Here is a 24096-nt window from a genome sequence, read left to right as displayed (position 1 = left end):
CTTCAGGTTCCAACCCAGGTCTAAATAGCTCTGACCAAGGGAACAGGGTCTAGTCCTTGTTATGGAAATGGTGTTATCAGAAAAGGGCATTGCAGGCTGAAGAAATGCTCAGAACATATTTGTTTTACTCAGGGTTTTCTAGAGAAATAGTCATATATAAAGTGAGATTTATTTTGAGGAATTTGTATGTGATGTCAGGGCTGGCAACTCTACAAGTCATAGATCAGGTGATAGGCTGGAAATTCCTGCAGTCTTGTATCTCAGAATTGGTAATCAAGTGGTGGCAGAAAGGAATTCTGGCAGAATGTCTATTTATAACCTTGAGGCAGAATTCTCCCCAAGGAAACCTCCAGTTTTGCTCTTAAGGCCTTCAACTCATTGGATGAGGGCCACCCACGGAAGGTAATCGGCTTTGCTTAAGGCCAACTGATTTAATGCTAATCACATGTAAATATAGTAACAGCTGGACTAATGTTCAGCCAAACAAATGGGCACCATTGCTTAGCCAAGTTGACACATAAAATTAACCATCACCATATCTATGATTTGTGCTTAAACATACAACTGCTCATTTATCCACTTCATTTCAGTGTTTCTCAGATTGTAGGTTGCAAACTCTCAATGGGTAATAAAATCAATTTAAAAAAAAAAATTTTTTTTTAATGGGTTGTGTTCAGCATTTACAAAATGCAATGAAATAGAATATGTAATATAGAAAATATCAGAATATATTACCTGTAGGGGTAATTATTGTTTTGAGAATTTCTTATTTCTGTTTTATATAGAAATATATATTAGTCTTAAAAGTTTCCAAAACACTGAATTCACCATACAACCATTCAGTCCTCAGGCAAAAGGAGAATCCCAGATCCCTTCTAGCTATCATAGTGAAGCCTATGATTTTACGTGATGGCCACCCATTCCTTTTCTAGTTCAGGTTTGATTTGGTCCAGGTGTGACTCCTTACCATCCTGCAACATCTGGACTGTATTCTCAATTAGCTGATCGCCTCACCACACATGACAAAGAAGGAGGCTGTCATGAATCATGAAAAAGTGATATTAGACTGTAATTTTCTAACTTTGTCAAGTTCTTAAGGTTATGCCAGCTTGGTAAAATGAAGGGGGGAGATCATTAGTCTTTTCCCTTAGTCTGCAGGATTTTAAATCAAATTAGCATTATCTATGGTGGTATAACAGATGCAGCGCTGGAAGTTCTCACTTGTCTATGCCAAGAAATGTGGAAGACAGCTACTTGGCCAACTGACTGGAAGAGATTCATATTTATGCCTGTTTCAAAGAAAGGTGATCTAAGTGAGTGTGGAAATTATTGAACAATATCATTAACATCACATGTAGGTAAAATTTTGCTGAAGATCATTCAAAAGCAGCTGCAGCAGTTCGTGGACAAAGAACTGCCAGAAATTCAATCCAGATTCAAAGAGAGGATGTGGAAGGAGGGATATCATTGCTAATGTCAGATGGATCCTGGCTGAAAGCAGAGAATACCAGAAAGATGTTTACCTGTGTTTTATTGACTATGCAATAGCATTCGACTGTGTGGCTTATAACAAATTATGGATAACACTGCGCAGAATGGGAATTTCAGAATACTTAACTGTGCACATGAGGAACCTGTACATAATCAAGAGGCAGGTGTTCAAACAGAACAAGGGGATACTGGGTGGTTTAAAGTCAGGAAAGGCACGCACCAGGGTTGTAGCCTTTCACCATACCTATTCAATCTGTATGCTCAGCAAATAATCTGAGAAGATGGACTATGTGAAGAAGAACATGAATCAGGATTAGAGAAAGACTCATTAACAACCTGCATCATGCAGATGACACAACCTTGTTTGCTGAAAGTAAAGAGGACTTGAAGCACTTACTGATGAGGATCAAAGACCACAGCCTTCAGTATGGATTACACCTCAACATAAAACAAAAATCCTCACAACTGGACCAATAAGCAACATCATGATAAATGAAGAAAAGATTGAAGTTGTCAAGGATTTCATTTTACTTGGATCCACAATCAACACCCATGGAAGTAAAAAAAAAAAAAATTGCACTGGGCAAATCTGGTGCAAAAGACCTCTTTAAAGTGTTGAAAAGCAAAGATATCACCTTGAAGACTAAGGCGCGCCTGACCCAAGCCATGGTGTTTTCAATCGCCTCATATGCATGTGAAAGCTGGACAATGCATAAGGAAGACGGAAGAAGAATTGACACCCTTGAATTATGGCGTTGGCGACGAATATACCATGGATTGCCAAAAGAACAAACAAATCTATCTTGGAAGAAGTACAGCCAGAATGCTCATTAAAAGCAAGGATGGCAAGACTACGTCTCACATACTTTGGACATGTTATCAGCAGAGATCAACCCCTGGAGAAGGACATCATGCTTGGTACAGTAGAAAAAAAAAAAAGCCAAACCCGTTGCCATCTAGTTGATTACGAATCATAGTGGCCCTAAAGGACAGAGTAGAACTGCCCCATAGGGTTTCCAGGGAGCACCTTGTGGATTTGAACTGCCAAGTTTTGATTAGCAGCCCTAGCTCTTACCCACTACACCACCAGGGTTTTGGTAAAGTACCCCAGCAAACCCAGTGCCGGCAAGTCGATTCCAACTCATAGCAACACTATAGGACAGAGTAGAACTGCCCCATAGAGTTTCCAAGGAGCGCCTGGCGGATGTGAACTGGAAGGGTCAGGAAAAACGAGGAAGGGCCTCAACAAGATGAATTGACACAGTGGCTGCAACAATGGGCTCAAGCATAACACCGATTGTGAGAATGATGCAGGACCAGGCAGTGTTTCTTTCTGTTGTGCTCAACAGCACCTAACAACAACAACACCAATGGTGGTGTAGTGGTTAAGAGCTCGGCTGCTAACCAAAAGATCAGCAGGTCGAACCCACCAGCCGTTCCTTGGAAACCCAGTGGGGCAGTTCTACTCTGTCTTGTAGGGTCACTATGAGTCGGAATTGACCTGATGGCAACATTTTTGTTTTTAATTCCTTAAAAATTTGGCATGCGTGCCTGTTTCGTTGTCTGTTTTATTTTTTCAACCACAATTTCAATTTCTTCCAAAGCTAATTGGTCTAGTGCGTTTACTACTTATTTTTGCATTAATTCTGGTCATTGATATGTTTCTATAAAACAATTTTTTCCAGCTTTTCAAATATGTTAATATTGATTTGTCAAAAGCATTCTCGTATACTTAAAAAACTTTCTTCTATGTATGTCTCCTTTCTAATATTTAATGTTGTATTTTTTCTCCTTATATGTGCCAAAAGTGTGTCTATTTTAATGTTACTTATTGTAAAAAAAAAACAGTTCTTGAATATAATTTTACTATTTTTTTTTTTTTCCTGCTGGTTCTTTCATGGGGAGAATTGATGATTTATTTTATTTTTATTTTTTTTCTAATTAATAACAAAAACATTTCAGGTAATGAATTTTCCTGAATACAGTTTTGGGCTCATCCCAGAATTTTTTTGCTATTTAGGAATGTTATAAATGTTTATTGGCTGTTTTTAGTTTAAAGTTTTATTATTTTTTAATAGACTTTATTTTTTAGAGCAGTAGGCTTGTAGAAAAATTGCAGAGAAAATGCGGAAAGTTCCCATAGATTTCCATACCTCCTAAGCGCTCCCCTACCATGAACATCTTGTATTAGAGTGGTACATTTGTTACAACCGATGAACCAATATTGATAAATTATTATTAACTAAAATTCATAACTTGCATTAGGGTCCACTCTGTCTTATACAGTTCCATGGATTTTAACAAATGCATAATGCCGTGTATCCACAATTACAGTATTATGCAGAAGTATTTTTTTTATGTAATACTCTAAATATTACTATATTGTAACAACAAAATGTGGCCTATATAATTTGTTTTTTTGAAATTAAATGGAAGTTTTATTTCTGATGAATATATGATTGATTATTGTAAATATCTTAGCAGTCTCCTTGGAGATATCTGACCAGCTTAAAACCACTTTCTTTGAGAATTGTCCTCTCAACCCAGGATGATTTTTATAGTCACCACATCACACCTGCCCTCATATCTCTGATAGCTAACTGGACCAGGGAAGACTGACCCAAGTTGGGCCAATCAAGTGTTTCCTCCCAGGAACTGGGAACTGAGGTTCAGTGAAGGTATGGATCTGTGCTGGCTCAAACCGTGGAGCTTTGGGGGAAGGTTCATTCTACCTTGTGCAGGGAAAACAAAGTTGGGAGAGAAAGAGAGAGGCAGGAAACGGCATTCTTGGTCACTGGCAGCTTCACAGCTTCCTGTTTTATCTTTTTCTTGAGGTCTGCCTATACTTCTAACCTTTGGGTTCTATGAGATACTTCTGTATTCTGTACTAAACTCTCTTCTTTGGGTTAAAGTAATTTGTGTAGATTTCCTCTTTCCCGTGTAACCAAGTTATGATGTTTTAACCTGTTTGAAAGGTTCTACCTGTTTGTTGCATTGGAAGTGGTTTGCTCCACTGTGGGAAAGAGGAAGCTCCCCTTAGAATAAAGTTTGGCCTCCCTCGCAAACAGTTGAGATCAGAGAACTGTGGTGTCTAAATATTGAGCACTCTTTGTCTATGAGAAAGGGGAAAATAGCTCAATTTTTATGAACAGTCAGGGTTTTTCCTAATTTGGAGTCAAGAGCTACTTTGAAAATAGGGCTTTTTGGTGTAGAAAGGGGCTTGGCCTCAAATCTAGAGGCTGAAAAAGAGATAGGAACTGGTGGGGACTTTGAAAATGGTACTGCTTCCTGGAAAGCTCCAGATAAGTGAACAAGAGAAGGAATTCTGTAGTATCCTTCTCCATTTGGTTGTCCGGGAGCTATGCTGGATCAAGAGCCCTCACTGACCACCAACCCATGTTTTTAATCATTGGTCTGCACAGGCTTCATTCTTTTATTTACACCCAGTCCTCACTTATTGTTGTGGTTAAGTTCTAAAGATCAGGTCACTTTGTGAAAATCGGCATTATACAAAAATGGAGGATGACCACATCAGATCACAAAATGGAGGGTGACTATAAATTGCATAATTGCCAAATTACATCATTACATACCTGCCAAACCACTGAGAATCATGGCCCAGCCAAGCTGACATGTAATCTTAACCCTCACAGCCAGCGTTACTTTCACCTTGCACCTCTGCATTGTTACTGCCAGACGTACGCCGTTAATGCGTAAAATAGTCAGATAGTAGATTTTTTACTATTGTCGTAAATGCAAAATATCGGTTAACGAGATAATCAGTAAGTGAGGAGTAGGTGTATTCTTGTTTCCATTTTTAGTCTGCTTTTCCTAATCTCCCCAGGCAACCATTCTAATGTGTTTGATATGTTATATATCCTTTTATTTGTCTTTATGAAATGTTTACTGTTGTTTTATCTGCATGTGTTTTTTATTGAGATGTAATTCACATACTGAAACCACTCATTATTTTAAAATGTAAAACTCAGTGGGTTTTACATATTTACTATGTTTTGCAACCATCAGCGCTATTGTGCATGCGTTTTCAATTTACATAAAAGTATTGTGCTGTACTGTCATTCTGTTTCTTACTATTTTTATCAATTCTATATTTTTAAGTTATCCATACTGCTGGATGCACGCCCGGTCTAACTGCTGTGGAATATTCCATCAACTGCACTTTTCTTATTCATTCCCTCTGTGAGGGACACCTAGGTTATCTCCAAATCCCTTCCAGAATGACCAACGCTGCAATGAACATCCTCTTACACGCTCCCTTGTGGGCCAGGATGATAATTGCTCTTTTGGAGGGGCTTTGCTGGGCACAAACTAAGAGAATACCTGACTTGATTACACACCACGAGAGCTCTCAAGAATGTCTGCACCAACCCACACTCCCACCTGCAATGCCCACATCCCCACCAGCTCTCAGCATAACCCGCTTACGACTTTACAACATTCTAGCAAGTATAAAATGGTATTTTTCTTGCTGTTTTAGTTTTACTTCCCTCATTACCATTGAGACTGAGCGTATCTTCATGTGCCTTTTGGGTTTCCTCTTCCTGAATGGTCTGTTTTGTTGTTTGCCCTACATTTTTTTTTTTTTCCTGTTGGAATCCCTGTCTTGTCTTTTCTTGCTTTCCCTGCATACTTGGGATATTAACCCACATTTGGTTTACGATGCTACGAATATCCACTCCTACTCTGATCTCTCTGTTACTTTCCCATGGTCTCTCATTCTCCATGTGGTTAGAAAATTTAAATCACCTGCACCCACAGCCTGAGCCAGTCGACTGGCCAGCGTTCCCACGAGTGGCAACCTGACTCTGTCTGCCACAAACACTTCACCAGCTGACCACAAAGTGGGAGTGATGTCACAGGTGTCTGCTCTGTGCCATCTGGCTTTGCTGTGGCAACTTTTAGGAATACTCCCCGCACTCCCACCACAACTGTAAAACCAAAGACGACTTTGACTCCCAGGGAGGTGGGCAGGGGGAGGAAAACCCTCACATGGGGTGTGGGCATGGGAGTAGGGCAGAGAGCTACGCCCACTGAAGAACTTTGAGGTAGTACAGTAGACACAAACACTACGCGAAGCTTTCAAATAAAAAGGGTTTTTGTGAAGGCCAATTTGGTAGTAGAAAGTTGACTTATAAGAGACTCTAAAAGAAAATGTGGGGGCGAGGCTGCTGAGGATTTTCCCATTCCATCAACTATACCTCAGCGAAGCAGGTCCACGGGCCTGAGTCTGAGGCTCTAAATCAGTTATCAAAGCTTTGAATAAAATGCATGAGCAAAGTGACAGATTCCAGACCAAGGTGGCTTGGCTGGAAACAGAAGGAAAGAAGTCAAATCTTTGAAAATGCTGAGATCCACTTTAATAAATTCTAATCATGCCAAACTGCAGAGGCTAAATTCTGTATTTTGCTTGCACCTCTACCGCTAAAAAAAAAAAAAAAAAATTTTTTTTTTTTTCTACCGCTAAGGGAGCCCTGGTGGCGCAGTGGCTAAGTGCTTGGCTGCTAACCAAAAGGAAGGTGGTAGTCCGCTTCAGTAAATATTTACAGCCTTGGAAACCCTATGGGGGCAGTTCTAGTCTGTCCTAGAGGGTTGGTATGAGTCGAAATAGGCTCTGTGGCACCGGGTTTGGTTTTTTTGTTTGTTTCTACTGCTAAGTTTTAAGCCCTAAGAATTGGGAGCCTGGCGATTACAATGGGGGATGTTTATGACAGGAACCTGAATATTAGGAAACTCCAATCTTCTTGGCCTTCTCAGGGCACTTCCCTCCATGTACTGCCACTAAACCAATGTGGGGAGGATGATTAAAGTTGAAATGCGGCCTAAGTGGTTGTTCATACAAAGAAAAGATCCCTTCTATGACCTTCCCAGTCCATTTTTCCTATCCACAACCCAATATTAAGAAGTTTTAGTAGGAAGCAGAACTCAGTCTATTTCTGTCAAGAAACTAGGCAAGAAGGTGTGGGCCAACTCTCACTGTTTAGCTCTCTGGTAAAGTTATTCATAGGGCTGCCTGGCCTAGCATGACAAGATGATAACATCTGTATTGGGTTTTGGCAAGTAAAGTGACCAAAAATAACATTGCCAGGCAGCCAGCCTACTAAGGCTCCTTGAAGTTACGTCACCAGGAAAAATAAAAGTGTGTTAAGTGGGTTGCTGTCAACTATGGTTGAATGAAACACCTTGCCACTGTGTTTTTTTTTTTTTTAATTTTTTGAGTTTTATTTGTTGTTAAAAAAAAACAGTAAAACATACACCAATTCAACCCTTTAACATGTACAATTCAATGACATTGATTACATTCTCTGTCATATTCTCACCCTCCTTTCACTGCCCCCTAAATTCCTATCTAATCTTTCCACTTGCTGTTGTCACTCTGATCCCATATATAAAGTTCTTAAAAAAGCGTGATGCTCAGGGTGATTGCAATGGGGGTGTTTATGGCACCCCTACGAATAACTTTACCAGAGAGCTAAGCAGTCAGAGTTGGCCCACATCTTCTTGCCTTAGTTTCTTGACAGAAAGAGTAGACTGAGCTCTGCTTCCTGGTAAAACTTCTTAATCTTGGGTTGTGGATAGGAAAAATGGACTGGGAAGGTCATAGAAGCCATCTTTCCTTTGTATGAACATCCACTTACTCTACACTTCAACTTTAAACACCTTCTCAACATTGGTTTAGGGGTGGTGCATGGACCAAAGTGCCCCAGAAAGGCCTAGAGGATTGGAGTTTCGTAATATTCGGGTTCCTGCCATTTTTTACTAGTTAAGCTAGACTATCGTTTGGTTTTAAGACGACTACAGGAGATATTTTTGTTTTCAGGTTTTGAGATTATCTCAGAGCAACATTTACAGGGGTTCATCCAGTCCTCTTGGCTCTAGAAAGTCTGGAGTTCATAAAAATTTGAAACTCAGTTCTGCATTTTTCCCCTTTTGATCAGGATTCTTCTATAGAATCTTTGTTCAAAATGTTCAGTAATGGTAGCCAGGCACCATCCAATTCTTCTGGTCTCATGATAAAGAGGCAGTTATTCATGGAGGCAATTAACCACGCATTCATCTCCTCCTATTCCTGACTTTCCTTCTTCATCTGTTGTTCCAGGCAAATAGAGACCAATTGCCCTGCCTTGGATGGTGGCTTGGAAGCTTTTAAGACCCCAGACACTATGCAATGAACTAGGAGATAGAACAGAAATGCTAAACATATTATTAGGCCAATTAACTGGGAGGTCCCATGAAACAATGACCCTAAACCTCCAAACTAAGTAACCAAATTCCATGAGGTTTTTAGTTGTACATAAGCAGCCTTAATAGCTGGTCTTTTTTTTTTTTTCTTTTTTTGGTCATTGTGGTAAATATATCTATCACACAACTGTTCCAATTCAGCTTTTTATAGGTGTACAATTTACTGACATCAATTACATTGATTGGCTCTGTAACCCTACCCTTAATCAATGTGATTTTTCTATCACTGTAAACCAAAACCCAGTAGTCTGTAAACAATAACCCCTCTTTCCTCCTCTCCCCAACCCCTGGTAACCACTAATAAACTTTGTTCTCTATACATTTGCGTTTTCTTGTCTTTTTACGTAAGTCAGTCCTTTTGTGACTGACTTCTTTGTCTTTATGCTCCATCCATGTTGTAGCATGTATTAAGATTTCATTTCTTCTACTGGCTGAGTAGTATTCCAATGTATGTATGTACTATTTTGTTTATCCATTCATATGTTGATGGGTATTTAGTTGGTTTCTACCTTTTGCCTGTTGTGAATAGTGCTATAATGACCTTCAGTGTACAAGTCTCTGAGTCTCTGCTTTCAAATCTTTTGAGTATATACCTAGGAGTGGAATTGCTGGGACACACGGTAGTTCTATTTTTAGTTTTTTGAGGAACTGCCACACTCTTTTCCACAATGACTATACCGTTTTGCATTTGCCCCAGCAATGGATAAGTGTTCCAAGTTTCTCACATCGTTGCCAACATTTGTTATTTTCTGTTTTTGTTTATCTTAGTTATCCTAACCCAGTTATCCTTGTGGGATTGAAATGGTATCTCATTGTGGTTTTGATTTGCATCTCTTGATGACTGATGACATTGAGCATCTTTTCATGTGTTTTGTGGCCATTTGGTTGTCCTCTTGGGTGAAATGTCTGTTAAAATCCTTTGCCCATTTTATGATTGGGTTTTTGTTGTTAAGTTGTCAAAGTTTTAGATGTATTTTGGTTATTAGATTCTTACTGGATATATGGTTTCTAAAGATATTCTCCCAGTTAGTAGCTTGTCTTTTCACAATTCTGGTAAAGTGTTTTGATGAACGAAAGGTTTTTTGTTTTTTTTTTTTAATTTTTATGAGATCCCAATTATTTGTTTTGTCTTTTACTGTTTGTGCTTTTGTTATTATATTAGATAACCTGTTGTTAAAAGCTAGGTCCGGCACAGTTGCTTCTGCATTTTCTTCTAAGGATTTTATGGTTTAAGTTTGCACATTTAGGTCCTTAATTCATTTTGAATTTGTTTTTGTATATGGTGTGAGTCATGGATCCTGTTTCATTTTTCTGCAGGTGGAAACTCAGTTTTCCCAACACTGTTTGTTGAAGAGACCCTTCTTTACCGATCAAATGGACTTAGTACCCTTGTCAAAAATCAGTTGACGAAAGATGTGTGGGTTTATTTCTGGGCTATCAATTCTATTCCATTTGTCTATGTGTCTATTGTTATACCAATACCACGTTGTTCTGATTACTGTATACGTTTTTAAATATGTTTTAAAATCAGGAAATGTAAGTCCTCCTACTTTGTTCTTCTCTTTCAACATTGCTTTAGCTACTCAGGGCCTCTTGCCACTCTATATAAAGTTGAGGATTGGCTTTTCCATTTCCATGAAGAAGGAATTTTGGGATTGCGTTGAATATATATAGATTGCTTTGGATAGTATTGAGATCTTAACAACTTTAAGTCTTTCAACCCAAGAACACAGGATATCTTTCATTTATTCAAGTTTTTCAGCAGTGTTTTATAATTTTCATTATATAAGTCCTTCATGTCCCTGGTTAGATTTATTCCTAGGTATTTTACTCCTTAGAAGCTATTGTAAATGGAAACTTTCCCCTTGTCACTGCTTTTAATGTACATATCTAAAAATGAGAACCATACAGAAAGAAGCAGACCCAAGGAATGTGAGAAAATTGTTTAAGATGTAGTATGACTCCCTGAATCCAGCCATAGCTGAAGCTACTTCTATCCATTTGGTACTTTAATTTCTTGCATGAGATAGGTTAAGTTGAATTTCTATTTCTGGTAACCAAAAAGGCATGTAAATATTAGAAAGGAGTATAAGATTTTTATTACCTCCATCAGCTACCTGGAAAAGCACAGATACTCAGCTGAAAACATATTCAAACAAATAAGAACAAAAGATGAATTTTTTTTCAATAAATGGTACTTGAACATTAGATCCCTACCTCACACCAAAATAAATTCCAGAATACTTAATTAAATCGTAAAAGAAGGAGACGAAAATGTAGACACATTTTTATCAGATTTGGGAGTAGGAAAAAACTTTCCTAGCATTCAGCAAAAGCAGAAAACATACAAACAAAAAGACAGACCATAAATGAGAAAAAGAAGTCCCAAGACTTAAAGAATCCTGGCATTTAAGGAACATGGGAAAAAAAAAAAAAACCAGGAAGACTCTAAGCTCCTTGAGGGAATGAGATGTTCTAAGTCTAATTTATCTAATTTATTTGTGGCCTAGATAGTACCTAGCATGGTATCTAACACATACTGTATACTCAATATATGCCTTTTTTATTATTTCAATTTGTTTTCAAATTTTAATTAACTTAAAAATAGATTAACTCATATGATGCAAAATTCAAAAGGAATGAAAGAATTTCCCTTTTACCCCTGACCCTCAGCCAGTGTTTTCCCTCCCTAGATCAAAGAGTATTAACACTTTCTTGTATATCCTTTCAGAGATATTTTATGCACGTATAAGCTAATAAGAATATATTTTCTTCCTTTCTTTTTTAAACCCACTGGTTTCAACTCCCTTTTTTTGGCTTGAGAGTATGTGTTTGGAGATTGTGTCATATTAGTAAATAAAGAAATTTTTCATTTTCTTTATGTTTGTATAGTATGCATAAAAATATATATATATATTTTTTATGCATAGATCATCACAATTTATTTAACCAGACCATTTGTGATAGATATATAGGTTTTTTACTAACAATGCTGCAGTAGAAAACTTCGCTTGCATACCATTTCATGGTGGAGTTTTGAAATGTGTCAACTTGATTAGGCTGAACTACAGGTCTCAGAAGTCCCTTCCTTGAATGTTTCCTGTTAGGGTAGGCCACAAGAGACTTTTTTTTTTTAATGGCATGAGATTCAGAGGGCTGAAATAAAGAAACAGCCATATAGCTTTTATTCTTGGAAGGTCAGAATAGGTAGTTTTGTAGCTCAGAAAAGTTGTCGCTTATCTGCTGGCTCACTTTGTTGGAGTGAGGCAGCAGCTGGGCCATACCCACTCTTAGCTTATAAAAACTTGTGCTATGGTTTCTCATATGCTTTGACAGCTTTTTTTTTTTTTTTTACTTTTAAATACGTGAACCCTTTGGAATTTGTCCAGATGGTTACACAATTGTACCAAGACCATTTATTGAATACTCTGTTTTCTCCTATTGATTTTCATCACATATATTTCTGGATGTATTTGGAAATGTTTCTGGACTTTCTACTCACACTTATGTTAATATATTATATTGTTTATTGAATTATGATACTTAAAAATAGCTGCTTGGCCCAGTGCCCCTTAATTACTCATCTTTTTCAGAATTTTTCTGGCAAATCTTGTTTACTTTTATATGTAAAGTTTAGACTCAACTTCCTTAATTTAAAAAATTCATTAGACATTTTATTTGAGTTGTATTAAATTTATAGGTAAATTTAGTGAGAATTTGATATCTTTATGACATTGAGTCTTCCCATCTGAGAACATAGTATACTTTCCCACTTGATCAGTTTTTCTTTTGTGCCCAAGAGTACATTTTAAAATCTTCTTTGTGAAAACTATATTTCTTGGTCTGTTTGTTTCCAGCTATTCTATCTTTTTTTTGAGATAACTGAAATGTTTCTTTGTTTCCATTACATTTTCTAATTTTTTTATGGATAATACACATTTTTTTTCCATTGAGTTCTTCATGGGACACAATTGAACTGTTGCAGGCAGGTCAGCATGCTATCATTATTGTTGCTTTTTACTTTTTTTTTTTCACAAGGTTTCCTAAGCCGTCTTAAAAACAGCAGTGTTGCAGCTGTCCTGGGAACTTCTCTCTTAGCTGCTCAGTTTCAAAATTCCTTAGCAAGGTCACAGATGCTGCCCCTCTCTGCTGGTATTTTAGTCAAATCAAGGTTTTTGTTTATGCTTTTTTTCTACAGGCCAAATAGTGAAGATATTTTTGGTTAAAATAGGAGTTTGATCTCATCAAGCCCCCAAACTGAGCACTCAGGATGCCGGCCAGCAGTGCTGTTATCTGTTCTGAGGACCCCACTGGTGCGGGTAACTGTGCAAGTCTGTAGAAATTGCTAAGGCCATATTTTCATACCCTCTTGTGAACTGATACAGCTTTTTAGTGCTAAGAGTATAAAAATTACTATGTTTTCATTACAATAATTAAGTAGAAATAGTTGGAACAGCAAGGGATCTTTGAGATACATCTAGCCTACAGCTTTTATTTAATAGACAAGGGAGAAACATGCCTGTAGTTATATAGTACTGAATTAAAACTGAAATCCCTTGATGCTAGGGTTGGTGCTTGCTTCTCTAACTTAAACTTTCCTCTCTCCATAAACTTAAAATGTCTCAATGTTTCAAGAAGCAGCCAAACAGTCGTTATTTTTTATTACAAGCACCAGGCTGAAAAACACTCGTCAAGACTCCAAGACCCTTCTAGTGATTTTATAAGGTCAAAACTATTATTTTTAATCTCAATAACTTTATTTTTAAAAAATATTTTATTGTATTCTTCGTGAAAATATACACAGCAAAACACGTTCTTATTCAACAATATCTGTCCGTAATGTTATGTTCCATGTCATTGGTTAATTCTTCACACTGTGTCAACATTCTCCCTATTTCTGTTCTAGTTGTTTCACTCCCATTAACTTAGTCTCATTGCTCCCAAACTGCTTCCCAAAGTTCTTTAGAGTAACTGTTGTCCATTTGGTCTCATATAGATAATTTTGCAGAAGAGTGCAATACTCAAGGGTGACTTTCTTTACTTTCTGAGTGAACCTGCTGTTTAGATAAAAGGTGACTTCAGGGAATAGTTTTGGTTCAAGGTTTAAAGAGTTTCTCAAGGCAGTAGTTTCAGGGATTCCTTCAGTCTCAATGAGTCCAGCGAGTCTGTATTCTATAATTTGAAGTTCTGTCTCCACGAACTGCCTCCTTTACCTTGAGACCAGAAGAACTAGATGGTGCCTGGCTACCACTATTGATCACTCTGATCAGAGATCAATAGATGGATCCTGACAGAAATGGAGAAAAATGTGGAGCGGAACTTTAAATCACCTAACTTTGTTTTCAGTACTTCTATTGAGTTCTTAACTATCTTCAGTTATAGTTGCTATAACCTCTGTAACCTTATTTTTGTCCAAAATACTGTTATTTTGAAACCCTAAAGTTTTCATTGAGCTTACACAGAAACCCCAGAAGCACAATTTTGTTTTCTTGATTTGCAACCATATTTTTAAATTAAAAAAAAACTTTCTAAAATTTAAAATTTTATCTAAAACTTACTATTGTAGAATTTAATAATACATAATTCTAAGATAAAATGAAATATATGTATAATATACTCTTCTTATATTTAAAGGAACCCTGATTGTGCAAATGGTTAAGTACTCGGCTGTTAACCAAAAGATTGGTAGTTTAAACCACCTAGAGGCTCTGCGGGAGAAAGACCTGGTGACATGCTTCTGTAAAGATTACAGCAAAGAAAACCCTATGGGGAAGTTCTACTCTGTCACATGGGGTTGCTATGAGTTGGAATTGGCTCAACAGCACTCAGCAACAATATTTAACGATGGATTGTTGGCTTTCTCAACTCACAGCTTTGCATCTACAAATAAAGATGCTGAAAAGATGAAACACACATATTAGAAAGTTCTGATACAGAAGGGCCTTCTCCAAAGAAACTGGGTGGCACTATGAATAAGAAATAAAAATATGCTGAAAGCTATCTTTCCCTTGGGTATAAACATGTTAATAATTTTCTTTGTTACTGTTTTTGAAAGTATTCTGGTACCAATTAAGTTGTAGCATCATTAGGAGACCAATCACTCAGAATTCAAAGAAAATAGAATTAAATATTTTAAATGTAGATGTGACGAGCTCTTTAAAAGCTAAAACTTGTTTGTTATATCTTTCCATATTCGAAATGAAACAGCCTCCGAAGTACCTTACACAGTTATCACATTGGCTGGGGAAGTGCACACTGTAGTTGAAAGACTTCTAACGCCTTGTTCAGTTGACATTGTGAACGCCTGCTGGATAGAAAGTCAGTAAAAGAAACCATGGCAGTGCCACATGGTAACTTGTCGCATCAAAGATTTAGCTATAAATATGATGACTGAGTTAATATTTCATTTGTGGAATTGTGCTTTTGTCTCACAAATAAGACAAATTTAGAGATGTAGCGGGACTTCCTGCTTTGCTTCTATTTGCCTGGTATCTGCCCCAACAAACAATCATCGAAGATCTTTTATGAGAATGCCTGCCAACAAATGCAAGCGATTGAATAACTTTCTTGACAACCTACTTGCTGCTTGGCAAGGTACACAAGGTATTCAATAACCTTTTTTGAATCACATGGTTTATCCTGGAACAACTCTGTTGACATTTGCACCGATGACACAAAAGCCAAGGTGAACACACTGCTGACATCTTAGCATGAATTAAGGTTGGAGCATTCAATTGTACTAGCAGTCATCGTATTCTTCCTGCCACATACTCCCAGTTTGAAAGGAAAAAGAAAGCCAGTTTTGCTTAAGAATGTCCTTGATGAAGCAGGGGAAATTGTTAATTTCATTAAATCTCAGCCCCTTGAATGTTGTTGTTGTTAGTTGTTGTCTAGTCAACTCTGACTTATGGTGACCCCGTGTGTGTCAGAGTAGCACTGCCCTCCACAGGGTTTCCTAGGCTGTGACCTTTCAGAAGCGGATTGCCAGGCCTGTCTCCTGAGTGCCTCTGTGTGAGTTTGAACTGCCAACCCTTTGGTTAGCAACCAAGAGCTTACCCGTTTGTGCCACTCAGGGGCCCCACTCCTTGAATACACATCTTTTGTGTGTCAAAATAGGAACTTAAACATGAAGAACGTCTATTGCATGTGGAAGTATGATGGTTGTCTCAAGGACAAGCAGCTGTGCAACTGTTTGGTTGCAAGCTAAACAAGCTACTTCTGTCTTGGAACTCCATTTTTCCTTGAAAGAGCGCAGACAGACAAACCGCAATATTTGGACTACAGTATTTGGAAGACAGAGTGTTGAAAATGAACAAAGCGAACCTGTTACTTCAGGGAAAACAATGAGTTTTTCCTGCCAATGATAAAATTTGAGGTTTCATGAGAAAATTAGAATACCAGAAAACTCAAATCCACCAGCTCGATAGCTTCCTAATACTTTCCTGATAAATGGATGCTGATGTCAATGATTTTTTGACAATGTATTATGATATTTGGTATTTTTTATGTATTGTACATACATATTGCATGTCAACATTTGGAAGGTATGTATAACTCAGTAAACCATTTATTTTCCAAATGAAAAATGCATGGTCTTGCAAAAGTAATCACCAATGAAATATCTGTTCAAAGTGTGAAATAGGCCAATGGATTTTAATATAACAGAATATGAAAAGTTAATTATTATAGTTTCTGATTCCACATTGCAACTAACCATTAAAAACATTACTTGTAGAGTTTATAGGGTGGCTATGAATCGGAATTGACTCTATGATATGACAATGGGTTTGGTTTTTTTTTAAAATCAAAGAATTATATGCACAATTATTTGAAAAAGTTGTTAAAATACCCCGCCTTTTTTAACTACGTATTCATATGGCACTAGATTTTCTGCATGTTTTTCAGCCAAAACAACACATCACAACAGATTGAACACAGAAGCAGATATAGAGTTGTCTTCTATTAACTGAGACATTAAAGAGATTTGTAAAAATGTAAAACAAGGCTACTCTTTTTTTTTGAAAATATAGCTCAAGAATATTATTTGTGTTACCATGTAATGGGTTTATTATTGTTATTTTAGATGAAGAAATGTGTATATTTAAAATTTCTCAGTGTTAATTTCTAAGGTAGTAAATATCAACAAATGTAGTCAAACAAAAGCTCTTTGGTGTCCTCAGTAATTTGTAAGAGTGTAGCGTAATCCTGAGACCAAAAGGTTGAGAACTACTGTGCTAAACTATACCTCTGCCTACCACTTACTCACCTTGTACCCACCAACCCACCAAAATTGAGTCATGAATATTCAAGTCTATATGAATTGCCTACACTTTCTTATTTATTCCCACTGATTCTCATTCTTGCTCCACCTCTAGTCAATTGCAAACTTTTGCTCCATTTTCTACAGCCCAACTTTGATCCCATCTGCGGCAACCATTCCCAGTTTTCTTCCCTGCCGACACCACCCGTTTTGTTTCCCTCTCCTGTCAATGGCTTTGACCTTCAGGGCAGGATATGGCATTCTCCAGCCAGTGGAGGAATCTTAATTTTTTTAACCCAATCATAGCTATCTCATTCCCTTTGCCACATAATTGGTTTAAGCATGCTCACGTGACATTTTTGTGGCCAATGAGACATGGCAAGTTTGTTGAGGTGCCTGGGGAGGTTTTCTTCCATCTTAAAACGTGACATAAGACAGGGTTGATTCCCTCTTTCTGCCTGAATGTTGTCGTTGGTGTATGAATCCTGGGACCACTGCAGCCATTTGGGGCCCATGAGGAGAACCAGCCTAGTAAACAAGCCAATATGTAGAGGATGGCAAAGCATAAAGACAGAGGCAACCTGGTCCTTGATGACATTGTTATGCTATAAAATTAACTAGCCCTACAACTGTCCAATCTCTAGATTTCGTTTTAGGTAGCTAATACATTTCCTGTGGCCTAAGCCATTTTAGTCAGAGTTTACCTTCACTTTTAACTGAAAACATCCAAATCCCTCTGGATATTACCGCAAATTGTTTTTACTTGTCTCCCCACCCCCACCCCAATCTGGCTCTCCATCTTCTGATTTCCTTGGACGAGAAGCCGGTATAGCAGAGGTAAGAGCACAGGCTTTAGATCCAGGCTGCCCAGGCCCAAAGTTTGGCTCATTCACATCCTACCTGGTCAGACTGAGGACCAATTATTGAATCACTCTGTACCTTGGCTTCCTCAACTGAAAGGTGAGTAATAAGAGGACTGTTTCATATGGTTATTGTGAGGATTGGAGGAGTTAATACATTTACAGCATTTGAAGCAGCGTCCACCTTCCTTCAATCCATAAAAGGGGGGATTCAGACAAGGTAAACTTTCAATGACTGCTGTTTTTCGTCACAGAATTTGTTTAGACTAAAACATTAGGCTGAGCTGTATGAAGTTACCAATAACCAACCATTTTGATTGAAAAAAAACAGCACTTTTGTGTGATTCAATCTAATACTCCTGGAAGTTGTTCTCCAGAGCTATGGAAATGCCAGAAAACAGGAGAAGCCAAAGAGCCAGCTCAGCACGTAGCCATGGGAGATTAAACAGGTCAGCTGCCAAGGAGTCAACTTCTCCTACAGAGACAGACTTATAAGCAGGCAGCAAGAGCTGCAAATCAAAACAAGCAAATGAGATTATGTGTATATGGTTTGAAAACAGTAAAGTGCTGTTCAAATATTATTACAAAAGAAACGATTGTTTGTCATAGGCAATCTTTAGTGCCTCATCTATGAAAAATATACATTTCAAGAGCACTATGTTTGGCATTTCAGCTTTTCACTTGAAAAGGCCAGAATGTAAAGGAATTCATTGGCAGCGCCATAGCCAGTGTGGATTTTGTTCATCTCGTGATCCTGGGTAGACCAAAAGGACTGTAAGAAAGTATGTTTTCTTAAGCTTTTGAGAGTCTGATAACTGAGGTGTCTTTTTTCATTAAATTGGTCTAACTTTCACATAGAGGATAATTACATAGTAAGAACTGTGTCCTTTTGACACCCTCCTCGTGGGATAATAATGTACCAGCAGCCAGCTAAAATGAACTTCATTTCTTCAAAACCCCCCAAATCTGGCAAATTCTGTGTATGAACCACTCACCACCATGCGCAGTGCAGCTGAGTGCTGGAGCTCTCCCCGTCCTGGTTCTGCCCCCCAGTTTCATAAACAGAGCTGTTACAAATCAGAAGCTATGCAAGATGGGCCAGAAGAGTGTGGTGGCCTCATATTACCTTACAGTCCATTTCCTCTTGGGACAGGGAACTACCAGGTTTCCAGGAGGAACGCCCCTCCCCTTTTGATGTTTACAAGGGAGGGACTCCAACTACCCAGGTGTGACCTCCCTCACCTGAGTGAGCAAACACAGAGGTGGTTAGGGGGTTGAGGAGGAGCTTCAGAGCGTGCGCCAGGAAAAGAAATGGTTCACTCTCTGTTAAAAGTTCACTTTCTGCTTGTAATGCAGGTTTGTGCCCTGGAACTCTGATGTGGGCCTATTCATGCCCATGGAAACCATTCCTGCCCATGGAAACCATTCCTGCAGAGGCCTGGCATGGATCCATGATGCTGAGCTACACTTGTACCAGGAACCAGGCCAGCTCAGAAGCTCCCTGGTGGTCTGAGACCTAACTCAAATCTCCCTTTTGTTTCCCAAATGGACTTTATCCAAAGCTCTGGAAAAATAATAAAAGCAAAGTTAAATGTGAATCAATCATGAAGTCCGTAGAGACTCCAAGCTTAGACTCAAAGTCTGGCCTTCAGAACTGGTGCTCTATGCCCAGTGTCAGGTTAACCTGGCCACCCTGTGGAGCAGTCTTAGGCTGTGGAACATATGATGAGACCGCCCGGAGTTTGACTTTCTTGTTGGGTGTATCTGTTCAGGGCTTCTGTGTGGCACAGTGGTTAAGAGCTTGGCTGCTAACCAAAAGGTCGGTGGTTCAAACCCGCCCTGTGGCTCCATGGGAGAAACATGTGGCAGCACGCTTCTGTGAAGATTACAGCCTTGGGAACCTTACGGGACAGTTCTACTCTGTCCTATAGCGTCACCATAAGTCAGAATCAACTCAGCGGCAATGGGTTTGGTTTTTTATTTTGGGCTGCCTTTTCTCCTATCCTCCCCTTCCCTTTCACATCTGGGATAGTAGTTACTTCTAGTAGGAGAGACAATAGGACTGGAGAAGGAAAAAAAGATGACTTCATCTTTATTTGCAGTGTTTGCTTTCTTTTCTAAAATTAGAATGTCTGGCAAATCTTTTATGGCCAAATATTAACATGAGATATTTTGGTGGGTGATTTCATTACTCTGTACTTTTCTGAATCTTCAAACTTAATAGTGTACTTCCAAATGCTAACAGTGGTGAAATTAGTAGTGATACCTTCTATTTCACTTATGTTTTTCTCACATTTCTTCCAATGAGTATATTTTCCTTTTCTGATCAGAAAAAAAAAAAAAAAAATCTCTTCTAAAGCATGTATTGAATAATTGTTTTTGCAAGGTGTTTACGTGGTAGGTGCTATGTGGAGAGCTATATGGACAAGTCCCCTGTGCTTTATAATAAGATGACACTCGAGGGTACAAGCTATATATACAAGGTCATTTGGGGAACAAGTTAAAAACTTTTAACACCATAGCATTGAATGGGATTATGTGTTGAACTCTTGAACAGGTCAGAGGTAAGTACATAAGTGGCAGCATTTTCAGCTTGTACCTCAATCAGGAAGTTAACCCATCAACCACAATGAGATTACGATAGCCCTGTCTTTGCTGCTGAGAGATAGAGACACAAGAGAAGAAACAGAGCAAGAGTCTGGAACAAGCAGGGAGAGTCATTGCCAGGATGGTCAGCAAAGGAGGCCATCCACATTTTCCAGACTGTAATGAAGGGAAGCAAAGCCTCCTTAGCAATTCAGCAATAAGGATGAAGACATTTCTGCAAATAAAAATAAGGCCTCTGGTAGAAATAAGAAAGCCAGCTCAGAGCGAACAGTACGGTGGGAGAATGGTAAGGGCACCTGAGATATATTGGCAGAAGGTAGACAATACAATAAGTGAGAATCAGATCAAATTGGAACCAGAGCTCATTGTTTAATGACTAAGGATCTCATCATTCACTGGAGAGAAGGACTGGAGGGTTATTGCAAGGCTTCACAGTACACTCTTTTTATTTTGTTGAATGTAAGAATACCTGAGTTGTATACAGGAAAATGCATACAGGTCATAAAGATTTCAGAGTGTGTCAGTTCACTCTCAGAAAATACTTCGGTTACTATAAGACAGTCTTAAGTTAAAGAATCCAGCCAAGCATTGTTGAAGGTTTTGACCACCTTTGTTAAAATTCAGCTTTTTAGCCATTATTCACAGATTCGGTGTTGTGAATTCTCCTACTTGTTAAAATTTATTTGTAACCCCCAAACCAATACTCATTGCGCTTTCATGGTCATTCTTGGGAATGCACAGAGAGGCAAAAAATTTGAGTTGCCTGATGGGCATGTTCCTAACTAAGGTAAAGGAAGGTGACATCCTGCCTCCTTGACTTAGCTCTCATACTGTTAAGTGTCTTTTTTGCAGTCAATTTAGTGCCATGCGTTTCTAATTTTTGTGCTTTTTGTTGATTATTTCACTGTTTAAAATGACCCCAAGCATGGTGCCAAAGTGTTGGCTAGTGTTCCTAAGCACAAGACGGCTGTGATGTGCCTTATGGAGAAAATACATGTGTCTGGTAAGCTTTGTTCAAGGCATGAGTTATAATGCTATTGGCTCTGAGTTCAATGTTAACGAATCAACAATATATGTTAAATAAGATGTCTTTTAACAGAAACACACATAAAAGAAGGTTATGTATTGATTGGTTGATGAAAACGTTGTGATCAGAGGCATGCAGGAAGCTAACTCTGTTATCTCCCCTAAGGGCAATTGCTCAGTATTCACTGATTCATCGTTCGCAGCAACTTTACAGGACATAACTACTGGGAATAATAAAAATCAGCTATAATTAGTCCTGCCTTTTTCCAATTTACAGAATGTTATTCTGATAAAGCTTTTTTCTCCTGGCTACGGTACATATTGAAAATGGGTCTGGTATGCCTTCTTATTCCACCAGCCAACAAATATAGATTGAGCACATATTATATAGCAGGTTACCATAATAAACCAAACAGACATCTTGGAGCATTCTGTGCTTCACTTTATAAACATTCTATTTGACCTGAACCTGAGCTGGGTAGATCCCTAAAAACTCAAAGAGTCTTGACATCATTGAGAACAAATTCCATTACAACTCATTTCTGGGTGAAACTAGCTGATACGTGTACGCCCACAAAAGCGAGATGGCAAAGGGAGTGGAGGTGGGAGATGACCCACAGGTACAGTACTTTCTGTTGTCAGTGACAATAGATGTGTTTCAGCTGCTAAAGATAAAGTGATTCTTAGAAATAATCTGGAATAGTGGTATTCAAACTCTTTTTTCCAAACAAAATCTTACACAGAACCCCAATATACCAAAATGGGAGTAAAGAAAAGCGGTTATTTCAACTATCTTATGCTCCTTCCCTCTCCTCTTCCCAAGGCAGCCCTTGAGGCACATTTCCTGAACTTAAATGTTCTGGTTCAGTGTTTGCAGACAGGAGTAAAGCACATGTTCCCCTTTTTAGGGAACAACATTCTTGCATGCCCCTAGTTTTACTTTTATTGTAGTGCTACTCAAGTCTGTACCAACTTTATTACAGATAAAAATTCCTTATGCTTATAGCTCTTGAACAACTATAATAAAACAAATTTACAAAGTCAATACAAACATAACTACCAAACCAATAAAATTTAATTTAATAACATTAATTTAATTTGCCAAATGATGTTGTTTTGCTCCAACAAAATCGCTATTGGTAACATTAATATGATAATGACTTTTATGAGGAAGGTTTTTTGTTGTCTGACATGCCTCTGCTCGTGTATGTGTGTGGGTGTGTGAGAAAGAGAGAGAAAACTCAATTTCCCCACTCCTTTTCTCTATTAAAAATACTGGGGCTACATGATATCATTTGGCCTTCACTTCCTGTGAATATTGTGGAGACTTTTTCAGCTCTTTCCTATGTATCCCATGAAAATTAAAATAGTACTGCCTGATGCCAATGGGAAGATAAACACAAACAGATACCCAGCTCTCGGTTATGATGGGGGCAACTGAGTGATTCCGATAAAAGCTTATATGAGTTTTCATCAACATGAAAACACTCATACAAGAGAAAAAGCAAATGTGGGAAAATGCTAATGATTAGTGAATCTTGGATCCATAATCACCACCATGGATGCAGCAGTCAAGAAGTCAAAAGACGCATGGTGTTGGACAAATCTGTTGCAGAAGACCTCCTTAAACTGTTAAAAAGCAAAGGTGTCACCTTGAAGACTAAGGTGCACCTGACGCAAGCCATGGTGTTTTCAATCATCTCACGGGCATGCGAAAGCTGGACAATGAATAAGGAGGAAGGAAGAAGAATTAATGCCTTTGAATTATGGTGTTGGCAAAGAATATTGAATATACCATGGACTGTCAAAAGAACGAACAAAACTGTCTTGGAAGAAGTACAGCCAGAATGCTCCTTAGAAGCAAGGATGGCGAGACTACATCTCACATACTTTGGACATGTTATCAGCAGGGATCAGTCCGTGGAGAAGAATATCATGCTTGGTAAAGTGGAGGGTCAGGGTAAAAGAGGGAGACCCACAACGAGATGGGTTGACATAGTGGCTGCCACAATGGGCTCAAGCAAAGCAACAATCATGAGAACTGCACAGGACCAGGCAGCGTTTCGTTCTGTTGTACATAGGGTCACTATGCGTCGGAACTGGCTCGACAGCACCTAACAAGAACAAGTGAAGCATATGTGGATGTTCTTTTCTTAGTCTTGTAATTTTCTGTAAGTTTGACATTTTTTCAATTAAAAAGTTCAGGAAAAAAAAAGGGAATTCTCATAGAGAACTCACAGCTCCCACCAATATGTCTATACGCCCTAATTTTGGAAACATTGATCTACGCCAACCCTTTATTTCATAGATTAGAAAAATGAGGCCCAGAGAGTGAAAATGACTTATAGGGATATTACAGTGCTAATTAGTGGAGAGTCAAGATTGGGACCTCAGTCTCCTTGTCCAGACCCTTCACAACACTCACTCAGTTTAGAACCCTACAATTCCTCATGGCGTTATAGTCTGCTGTAAGAAATTGCTTGGGATTGTACAATAGGCCTATATTCCCACAGCATGACTAAGCTGACCTTTTAGAAGATACCAGTTTGTATACCCCTAACACGTCATAGTCATACCAAAGAGAGTCTGAGT

The 24096-nt window shown here is 38.4% G+C and overlaps 1 protein-coding gene across 3 annotated transcripts in view; it reads right to left on the bottom strand.

Moving 5' to 3' along the window:
• LOC126065850 (uncharacterized) overlaps positions 1-19007 on the bottom strand; it is a 52554-nt gene extending 33547 nt beyond the window's left edge. For 2 of the 3 annotated variants that reach the window (XM_049866405.1, XM_049866407.1), the window contains exon 1: positions 18867-19007. Coding sequence is in view for 1 of the 3 variants with exons in the window: in XM_049866407.1 (XP_049722364.1) it covers positions 18867-18872 (6 nt within the window). In the remaining 2 variants the exon portion in view is untranslated. The other variant, XM_049866406.1, reaches the window with a different exon arrangement.
• Between the last annotated feature and the right edge of the window lie 5089 nt (positions 19008-24096).

The sequence above is a fragment of the Elephas maximus genome, chromosome 22, assembly GCF_024166365.1.
Source record: "Elephas maximus indicus isolate mEleMax1 chromosome 22, mEleMax1 primary haplotype, whole genome shotgun sequence".
In the NCBI taxonomy this organism is placed as follows: Eukaryota; Metazoa; Chordata; class Mammalia; order Proboscidea; family Elephantidae; genus Elephas; species Elephas maximus.
Note: the sequence above shows the minus strand (reverse complement) of the source record. Positions and strands in the feature narration are given on the sequence as shown.